Source organism: Microtus ochrogaster, linkage group LG3, assembly GCF_000317375.1.
Source record: "Microtus ochrogaster isolate Prairie Vole_2 linkage group LG3, MicOch1.0, whole genome shotgun sequence".
NCBI classification, from domain to species: Eukaryota; Metazoa; Chordata; class Mammalia; order Rodentia; family Cricetidae; genus Microtus; species Microtus ochrogaster.
In genome coordinates, this window is record NC_022029.1 from 37,607,852 (window position 1) to 37,618,581 (window position 10,730).

Genomic DNA, 10,730 nt, shown 5'->3' on the forward strand with positions numbered 1-10,730 from the left:
GGTGTCGTTATTTTTTTCTGCTGTGTAGTACTCCATTGTGTAAATGAACCACATTTTCCTCATCCATTCTTAGGTCAAGGGACATTTAGGTTGTTTCTAGGTTCTGCCTATGACAAACAAAGCTGCTATGAACATAGTTGAGCACATGCCCTTGTGGAACGATTGAGCATCCTTTGGATATATACCCAAAAGTGGTGTTACTGGGTCTTGAGGAAGGTTGTTTCCGAATTTTTTGAGAAATCACCACATTGACACCCAAAGGGGTTGGACCAGCTTGCATTCCCACCAGCAATACAGTAGTGTTCTCTTTTCCCCACACCTCTCCAGCATAAGTTGTCACCTATTTGAGGTATTTAAAGCTATACGTTTCCCTCTTAGGTTTGCTTTCATTTTATCTCAGGGGTTTTGATATATTATGTTTTCATTTCATTTCATTCCAAGAATTTTTTTCCTTTCTTCATTCTTCAGCGGTCCATTCATCATTTAATGCTGTCTTGTCTTACTTTGCTTTGTCCTGTTTTGTGTCATCAGGGTCTCACTATGTAGCCTCTGCATGCAGACCATGCAGGTCTCACTCACAAAGATCTGCCTGCCTCTGCCTCCAAGACCTGGGACTCAGGTCTGTACAGCACACGAGCTCCATACTTACTGTGCTTTTAGTCTCCCTTACTTTGTGTGTTTTCTTTGTTATGTTATCAAGCTTTATTGCATTGTGGTCAGAGAGAATACATGGAGTTATTTCAATTTTTCTGATTTGTTGAGATTTGCCTTGTGTGCCAGAACATGTCTGTTTTAGAGAAACTTCCATGGACTGTTGAGAGGAATTCTATAAGGTTTGGGCAGAAAATTCTGTAGATATCTGTTAAGTCCATTTTGTACTTGATGACATTTAACTTTAATGTTTCTCTTTATTTTTCGTGTGGAAACCTGCCCATTTGTAAAACTGGCCATTGAAGTGACCTACCATTACTCTATTGTGGTTAAATCTGGCTTGATGTTTACTAGTATTTCATGAATTAGGATGCCCTGGATTTGGTGTTTAAATGCCTACAATTATAATGTGTCTGTGGGTTGTTATCTTGATAGAAGGAAGTGGCCTTCTTTACTTTCTCTGATTAGTTTTGGCTGATGTTCATTTGTCAGGTATTAGAGTAGTGATATATCTTCTTGTTTCCTGGTCCATTTGGTTGTAGTTACCTTCGTTGGATCTGTTCACTCAGTATCTGTCCTTGACCATGAGGTGTATTTCTTGTAGACAAGAGAAAGGTGGACCCTGTTTTCTAGGACAGTTGGTTCTAATATAGTTGTATCTTTTAATTGGGGGCTTGAGGGCCCTGGTACTTGGAACTGTTATTGGAAGGTAGGTATTAATCGCTGTCGTTGCTGACTTTTTAGTGTGTAGCAGTCTTACTTGGCTTACCTGTTAACCTGTCACCATTAATCTTTTTCCTATTAGCCTTTTGAGTATGCTCATCCTCCTGTTCATCCCAGAGTGTTCCTTGTATTCGCTGTAGGCCGGTTGTTAGTCACAAAGTTCCCACCAAGAAGTCAGCTTTATTCTCATGGGCCTGCTCTATATGGAAGCTTGGATTTTATTTCTTTAATTTTTAACACCCCTCCCCTTTCCCCATGTATATTTAGTGTGGGGAGTTCTTCTCAGGTCTTGTTTGCTCTGTGTACTCCTTGTACTGAATGGGTGTCTGGGATTTTATTGAAGATGTGTTTAACGCCTTTGACCTGGAATTATTTTCTTTCTGTTTCTCTTATGTCTATAATTCATAGATTAAGTCTTCATGTGGTATTTCAATAACCTGTGAGTTTTATTCATTTTTTAAAAAATTTCCATTGTCTTTAGTTAGAGGAGCCTGAGAGGACAGAACCCAGGGGAGCTAGTTAGTGTAAGCAACTGGAAGGGCCCAAGGCCAAGTGGTGGGCTGAACAGGTTGGCAGCCCTACGACAGGACCTGTCTGCTGGTGTGCTCAGCTAGGGTCCTATAGGCAGAGTTCTTCATTCTGAGAACCTGTCGCTCCCAGATCAGGTAGACAAACTGACTGACCAGTAAACCTCAGGTACCTCTCTGTCTCCAGTTCCCCAGTGGTGGGATCATAGACACAGACTGTTTTTTTGTTTTGTTTTGTTTTTTTAAATTTTTAAAATTTATTTATGTATTATGTATGTGTGTTCAGCATGCCAGAGAGGGCATCAGATCCTATTATAGATGGTTGTAGCCACCATGTGGGTGCTGGGAATTGAACTCAGGACCTCTGGAAGAGCAACAGTGCTTTTAACCACTGAGCCACCTTTCCAGCCCCTTGTTTTGCTTTTTAAATAATTTTACTTTTGTAAATGTGAGTGCTAGGACTTAACTCAAAGTTACATGTTTATGTAGCAAGTGCTTTACTGATTGAACCATCACCCTGAAGCTCCAGCAAAACACCATTAAAAAAGAAAAAATAGGCAATTTTCAAAAGACTATCATAGGTATGTAGTATCTGATTCAAAGCAGTGTGTTTATTGCAGTGCTTTGATTAAACACTGCTGTGTGTGTTTCAATTATTTTAGTTCGTTCCACCATAGAATTTATAGAGCTGTTTAGTAGTACAAAGGTCTAGTTACTGTGCATAAAAGAATTTTATTGGGGTTCGGTAGATGGCTTAGCGATTAAGATATTGAGAACCCAGGCTGGGCTTCAACTTTTGATCTTCCTGTCTCCACCTCCCAAGTGTAGATTGTAAACGTGTGCTCGCATGCCTGGTTAAATGCAGTGCTTGAGATAGAGCCCATGCATGCTTTAGCATTCCTGGTTACATGCAGTGCTTGGGGTAGAGCCCATGCATGCTTTAGTGTTTCTGGCCAGCATTTTACCCACGGAACCACATAATATCCCTAGCTGAAGATCATTTCTTTCATTCGTTCCTTTGTTCATTTTGTTTTATTTTGCTCTGTTTTGAGACAGGATTTCTCTGTGTAGTCCTGGCTGTCCCAGAACTCACTCTGTAGACCAGACTGGCCTCGAACATCAGCTCTTAAACACCTGCCTCTGCCTCCCAAGTACCGGGACTAAAAGTATGTGCCGCCACCACCACCTGGCTCTGAGAGAATTTCTTTATGTATTTGTATCAGACTGTTTGGGGGTTTTGTTTACTTTACTTTTACCACTTCTAGGTTTTATAATATTTCTATTTACTTCTCACTGGAAGAAAATTCTCAGGCTAGTGAAAAATGAAAGAAAAAAAATGTCTTTATTCTTAATTCTGTTGCTCTAAAGAGAATCCAATAGAGATACTTAATCATACAGAGTTTTTTATTACTAAGAGTTGAGTTAAAAAGTTTATATTGGCCTAAAACATAACTCTTATAAGTTACAGTTTTTGTATTCTTAATCTTATAATGTTTATTGGACACTGTTTATGAATTGGGTTGCCTAAACATGTCAAATACGTCAATTACATTATACTATTCTCTAGATGAAGGCAATGAAACAGAGGTGCAGCCGCAGCAAAACAGCCAGTTGATGTGGAAACAAGGCCGTCAGCTACTCAGACAGTAAGTACTGAAGGGTAAACGCACAACTTGCTGAAAGTGAGAAAATTTTGTCATGCTCTTTTGTTTGTATTTTTTTTTAAAGATTTATTTATTTATTCGGTATACGGTGTTCTGCCTGCATGTATGTCTTCATGCCAGAAGAGGAGAGGTCACCAGATCTCACTATAGATGGTTGTGAGCCACCATGTGGTTGCCTGAAATTGAACTCAGGACCTCTAGGAGAACAGCCAGTGCTCTTAACCCTGAAGCTATCTCTCAGCATCCTTGTTTTTATTTTTGATTCATTAAGTTTCCCTTGTATTATACCACAGCTCAGAGTAGTAAATAATAAGGTAGTTTTTAAAAAGCTTAATTGATTTACTATTTGTTTTTCGTATTCACATCTTCACCTCACTGTTGGAGTTTGTGTAGTTAAAAGAGTTCTGTGTCATGATTGTTCTCATTTCATCAGCTCTGTGAGCACAGATGTTTCACTACAAACCAGTGAGGGTCCCATATATGTTTGTGTTACAAGCCTTCTCAGTGCACTGAAGAACTCTTTGCATCCCTGAATTTTGCAGGTGCTGCCTAACATCTACTTTCTCCTCAATGCATAACTAGGGGTCTACAGAGGTCCTGAGGTCAAGTCGAAGACTAGATCTGTAGTCTTGGAAACTGGTGTACTGATGTATGCCAAAATAAAAGAAAATTTGTTCTGTCTTGGACTTTTAGAACGGCTTATTAGTAGTTTATTTCTCAGATTTTCAAAGTAGATTAATGCCATCCATTATTTTTGAGTCTAGAAAGAGAACATTACAATATTTCATGCTTGTCTTTTATCTAGGCAAAGTTAGAAAAAAAATTAAACTAGTAAGTGGATTTTTGTTACTCTTCTCACTTTAGTCTTAACTATGACATGTATTGTCCTTTTAAATTTATTTTTGGTACTGTGATATTTTGGTTCTGTCGTTGCCAAGCCTCACAAATGATCTACTTCTGAGCCACACTGACCTCCTGTTTGCTTGTTTACACATGTCTTTATTGACATGCACTCGTTAAGTTGCCTAGGCTAGTCTTGAATTTGTAATATTCCTTCCTGAACCTCCTCAATAGCACACACCTGTTGCCAACACAGTTGAGGAGGCTCTGGAAGGAATATTACAAATTGAAGGCTAGCCTAGGTAACTTAATGGATTTTGTAAACAGGAATTTGTAATTTAGTGTTTTTGCCAAAGTGAGGTAGGTACCAAATATTAATTATCAAGAAAAATGGCCCGGAGATGGCCCATTAGTTTCAAGCACTGACTACTTTTTCAGAGGCCCTGGTTTGGTTTCCATAACCCATATGGTGATTCAGCACCATTCGAAACTGCAGTTCCAGGGCATCTGATGTGCTGTTCTGATTGCTGCAGACACCAGGCACTCACGTGGTACATTCATGCTCATGAATAAGCCTAAAACCTATGTCTTCTTTTATTATAGTAGTTTTCAAAAACATCTGATTCAATTCAATAAGTAGAAATTTATTCAAATTTTTAAATCAAGACTTTTCTGTAGATACTGAATGGAATTGAAAAGTGAAATCTTGATTTAATAAGATGTATTGATCACATAGCTTTGTGAGGGGCCTTTCAGCTCTCGTAGCTATAAAAAAATGAAAACCTGAAGTAAGCTGAATTAACTGTCTTGTCAACTTTTGTTTTCATGTTTCCTTTGGTAGAATGCACACCTACTATATAAATAAATGTGTGTCATCTGTTGTGATATCCATGTCATTTCTTTTGTTCTGGTTCCACCACTACCACTTTTGGTCTTTTAAAACAAATTATTATCAACAGTTGATGTTAGGACTCTTGGTTGTTTTTGTATATATTATGGGTGGTATTAGGACTCGTTGATGAGAATAGAAACAGTTTAACAAAACTAAGGCTGCACATGGAAGTGGCAGAAACGGGCTTAAGACCTAGATATGACTGCATACGCTATGCTCTTTTTACTGTGCCTCTGACTCCCTGGAACTACACACACTGATACGAGTCTGTATACCTCATGCCCCACAATTTAATTGTCTATTTTGTTTTAGAGTTTCTCAAGACAGAAATATCTCCTCTACAAGTGACTTATGAAAAATGTTATCCTTTTCTATGTTCTGGAAAGAAACCAGTTAGATTAGAAACATTCTCTCCAGATTTCAGTTAATGACACTTCACATAAGAAATGCTAAAAACAACTGGAGCCATTATTGTAAAATAGTGATGGTAGAGTTTGGGAGGAGATTGTTCTATTCTTCCTAAAGAAGAAAGTGTGCTCTGAAACACACTGAAGAACAGTTTCTTCTTAGGATAAATGAATAGTGTTATTGTATACTTCTTCAGTTTTTCTCAGTGACTGTAGAGGCTGGTACTGCAAGAGGCAGCTCCATCTGCAGCTGGAATATTATTAACAAGTCTTACTAACATAGTACTGTTCTGTTGATCCCTATGTAGTCAGTGAGTTTGAAGAAATACTTTTATTTACGTTTTAAAGTTTACAATGCTAATTCCTGTGTGACTGAATTGTAAGGAACATCTTTGTGCAGGTATCTCCAGGAGGTTGGCTACACAGATACTATTCTAGATGTGAAATCCAAAAGAGTGCGAGCATTGTTGGGCTTTTCAAGTGATGTCACTGACAGGGAAGATGACAAAAACCAGGACTCGGCTATAAATGGCACAGAGGCTGAAGTTAAGGAGACAGCAATGATTGGGTGAGTATTTTAACTGGAAATTGTTTTAGCTATAACTTCAGTTTTTATTGAATAGTTTTGGCGTGGAAGGCATTGAACTTTTAATGGTGACTTAGTAATAAGTTTAGTTAATTAAATGTTATAATAAAAAAGTTTCAGTTAGTTAGAAACCTTTATGATTATTTTAATTCAGGAACATAATTTTTGTTTAAGGTATTTTATTTGCTTTAAATTGAGGTATTTAACAAATTTTAGTATCTTGGAGCTTTGTTAACCACTGTTAGAATCTCATAAAAGATGTTCCAATTAAATACAGATATGTAATAATGATATTTTATTGATGAAACAGAAATCAGAAAGTAAATATTTTCTTAATCATTTCGTGTATAACACAATATTGTACCTTATCTTACCTTTGATATAAAATAGCTATTTTAAATATATATGTATATACACAAATATACATATAATTTGAATAGATTATAAAAATTCAAAAATTATTTGAACTGTTTGATTTTTGTTTTAGACCATAGACATAATTTTACTTAATTGAACATAAATAGCTTAATAGAATTATTCTTTATTAGAGAAATTTGTCATAAATCTTCACTGAATTAAAAAAAACCCAAAGATTCTGTGAATGTCTAAGTCTGTGTTGACTTTGTCTTGATACATATTTAGGATAAAAGAATGGTTTATTGAACTCTGTAAATTTCTTTGGGAAACCATTTCCTGTTGTTTGAAATATAAAAATATGGAATTAGATGAAGGTCCAAAATAAAAAAAATTATAAATAAATGCCTTTGGACCTTTTAAAATTGCAACACAATTTTCCTTAGAGACACACAAGATGTGCATGCTATGAATTAGTTGTATTTTTCCCTTTTAAGTCAGTAGATTTGTTATATAGTTATGGATACCTATATTAGAGGTCAAAGAAGAGTTACGGAGGAGAAAGGCTAGAGAAAGATGGAGGCAGAGCTACTTAAAACAATATATATGATTATATTAACATGAAGATAATCTGCTCGCTCAGAAGGGAACTTAGAGCCGCTCTTCTGGCCAGCTATGATTGAAGATGACTGAAGTGCTTGCATACTTCTTTTTTTCTTTTTGGTTTTTCGAGACAGGGTTTCTCTGTGGCTTTGGAGCCTGTCCTGGAACTAGTTCTGTAGACCAGGCTGACCTCGAACTCACAGAGAGAGATCCACCTGCCTCTGCCTCCCGAGTGCTGGGATTAAAGGTGTGCGCCACCACCATCTGGCTTTGAATACTTCTTGTCTTACTGTTTCAATTAATCCACAGAAATGTAATAGATGGGAAACAATGTAAGTCATATTATAGTTAGGGGGTCATATATAATATAAGTTACCAAAGTCTGTCAGCAGTTAATTTTTATGGTGACGTTTTGAAAGATTACCTGAGTATGGTTGTACATGTTTTAAACCAGAAAATCCGAGTTAACGGATTCTGCTTCTGTGCTGGACAACTTCAAATTCCTTGAAAATGCAGCTGCAGATTTCAGTGATGAAGACGAGGACGAAGACATTGATGGAAGAGAGAAAAGTGTCATTGATACTTCAACAGTGAGTGAGAGAACTCATTTTCCAATATGTTACGTGCCATAATGCATATGTTAAAAAGCCCATTCCTTTACATCTTGAGTACTTAAATTCTTTTCACGAATTTAGGGCGAATAAAGTGTTTTTATTACTGACTTTAATCTCAATAATATTTTTAGTATAGAATCTTTCCCATAGAATACTCAGACCTTTTGTTTACTCATTACACAAGGCAGCATCTGCATAAAACTGCAGAGATACTGAATGCTGCATGTTGTAACAATGCCCTGGTGTTGATAATTATGACGGGAGAACTGACGGACACATGGTGGTGCCTGACGGCAGCTGGCATCAGCTCTGAGACTTGTAGTTTTTGTCTCTTAGGAGAGCTGCTGCACAGACAATTTCTGCAGATTTCAGGAATTCCCCCATGTCTTTCTTGAGTTGTTTAGAATTCCTAGGTGTTTTTATTCCATCTTTATTAAAGTTTATTGACTTAACCATACATTCCCTACAGTAAGAAGTGTCTGTGTTGCTGTTCCTTCTTTCTCTAGTGTCTTCCCTCCTCCTTTTTCCCCCTTTATTTCTTTTTCTCCTTTCACTGCTTCCCCTTTCTCCTCTTTAAAGTAAGGGATGAAGACATGCTTCACTGTTCAGCCAGGCCTGTGCCTTTTCTCAGTGCAGTAATCATTTACAGTGCTGATCCTAGCCCTGTCATAGATACATTTGAATACAAAGTTCCCTTCACTAAACAAGTTATAATAGTATGTGCTGGCCTAAATGTCTGTCACTTTTTCTTTGTCTTAATTACCTGAAGTTGTATGGTTCCTTATGGTTTTTGGTGTGATGATTGTTTTGAGATACCATTTTCCTATTAAAAAAACTTTATTCATTGCCTAGTAGCAAATAACTCGTGTTATGTTTCTTTGTTGGTAATTATATCAATCTAAATAAACTGACTTTAAAAGTGTGTTAAATGATTAGATTAAAAATTTCTAACAGTAGCCTAACCATTTGCTTTCCTAGTTTCTAACCATTTAATTTCTTTTTATGTAATAATATTCTTACGTATTGGTGACATTCTAGTTAGCACAGACCATAGGCTATTATGAGTATGTGTGAAGGTGCGTCTGTTGGAAACAGACTTACCCATTCGCCACATTTAAATACTTTTCTCCTTCATCTTCATCCCATGCTAGGCATTGAACCCAAGCCTTGTGTTTACTAGGCAAATGCAACACAGCAGCCCAAGAAGAAAATGATATTTAAACAACCGGCTATTTTTCCTAACAGTTTTATTAAGTTTTACATTGTGTTGTGTAGATTTTCATGTTAGGCACAGCCTGATAGGTGCATGTCAGAAGGATTCTTAAAAGCTTTCACTATGCAGAATGGTAAGCATGACTTAGGACATGAATTAAATTCTATACAGAGAAATGGGTTGAAATTTGTCCTATTAAAATGCTCATAGAGCAAGTAGGTTTTTAAAACATTTAAAGTGAGGCTCCCAGCACTCTGGAGACAGGCAAGAGGATCTCTATGAGTTCTTGGCCACGCTGGTCTACACAGTGAGCTCTAGGACAGCCAAGACTACACAGAGACACTGTTTTGTTTTGTTTTTAAGTTTAATTTTTTTTTTAAGAAAAAAGGTTTAATTTGAAGTGAGAGAATACGGCTCTTAGGTACCGTTGACTGCATTTAGGCTGTTGTGCATGGTGTCTCTGGCCGCACACTCTGCTCTTTTTTTCTGCCTGATTTCAGGGTTTGCATGTCCCTTGTGTTACCATCTAGAACATTTTCATCTTTTGTTCAACCGCTTCCCTCATTACGTCATCAGCATATCATCCTCATCAGCTTAGGAGAGTTAGGGTCCTGAAATTGTACATGCATCAAGATGTTGTTTTTTTCGGTGTAAGGGATAGTTTCTGCTGAAACAATTGCCTTATTCAAGAATGAGGAAACAGCAACAGAATTAGGAAGTGTTAGGTATTGTCTTAGTAATTAAGGAATACTGATTTTTCATATTAGGATCACTAGGATTCTAGTGATTTTCAGAGTTGTCTTTTTTTCTAACCTGCTTGAAACTCAGTCTAGCCTATAACTCATTTCTTTTTTATCCTTGTTTATGTTTTCAGTGGCCTCTCTTTAATTGTCATTGTTACATAAATGTTTGCATGTATGTGTATGTATGCATACGTATCACGATATATATACAAACACAGCTTGGATCTCTTTTTGTTGTTTGTATGTATGTGGTTTCAGAGTTGACCACTCTGCAGTGAGCAACCAGTAAGGGGGCTCATCCCTGGGAGAGGTTAATTCTCCTCCCAGCAGTTATAGTTGCTTCTGGGGTGGAACTTGGCAAAATTCCCCTTCATGTTAACATGTCCTGTGTCATTGCTATTGTTCTTGTCCTGTCTGCAGCTGTTTCTAGGACAGACTGTTTCATCTCCTTCACAGTGGACTTGCTAGTATTCTGTCTCCTACAGTTCCTACCCCAGCTGCCGTAGATGCAGGAGCTGTGATGTAGATGTACCCACTGGGACTGGATTCCCCTCAAGCTGTTGATCTCTGTGTTGTTTACAGTTGTGCGTTTCTGTGATCGTCTCCATTGCTATTCATTTCTCCTTAATTTCTTAAGTGGGAAATTTCCTATGTAGGGAAGGGAAGTTTTACTATTACAGATTTTATCCCTTTCTATTTACTGATCATATATTCATTTGGCAGCCACAGTTCTTTTTTCTTTAATACCTAAGAAATACATAAGAAAACACAGGACTTTAGTTTGTTTATTGAAAATGAGACTTGATAGGCATGATCTGTAATGTCGATGATACACTTGGTGCCTGTCTCATTTTGTTTAAGGTCTAGAAACATGTCTGTCCTACGAGTTGCTTTTGTGACTTAATACTATGTG

At 37.2% G+C, this 10,730-nt stretch overlaps 1 protein-coding gene across 2 annotated transcripts in view; it reads left to right on the forward strand.

Moving 5' to 3' along the window:
- The window catches only part of Strn (striatin), a 91,739-nt gene that overhangs the window by 52,198 nt on the left and 28,811 nt on the right, over window positions 1-10,730 (forward strand). For both annotated transcript variants that reach the window (XM_026785894.1, XM_005360780.3), the window contains exons 4-6: window positions 3,469-3,547; window positions 6,105-6,272; window positions 7,702-7,837. In XM_026785894.1, the coding sequence (XP_026641695.1) occupies window positions 3,469-3,547; window positions 6,105-6,272; window positions 7,702-7,837 (383 nt within the window). The remainder of the gene's footprint in view (window positions 1-3,468; window positions 3,548-6,104; window positions 6,273-7,701; window positions 7,838-10,730) is intronic.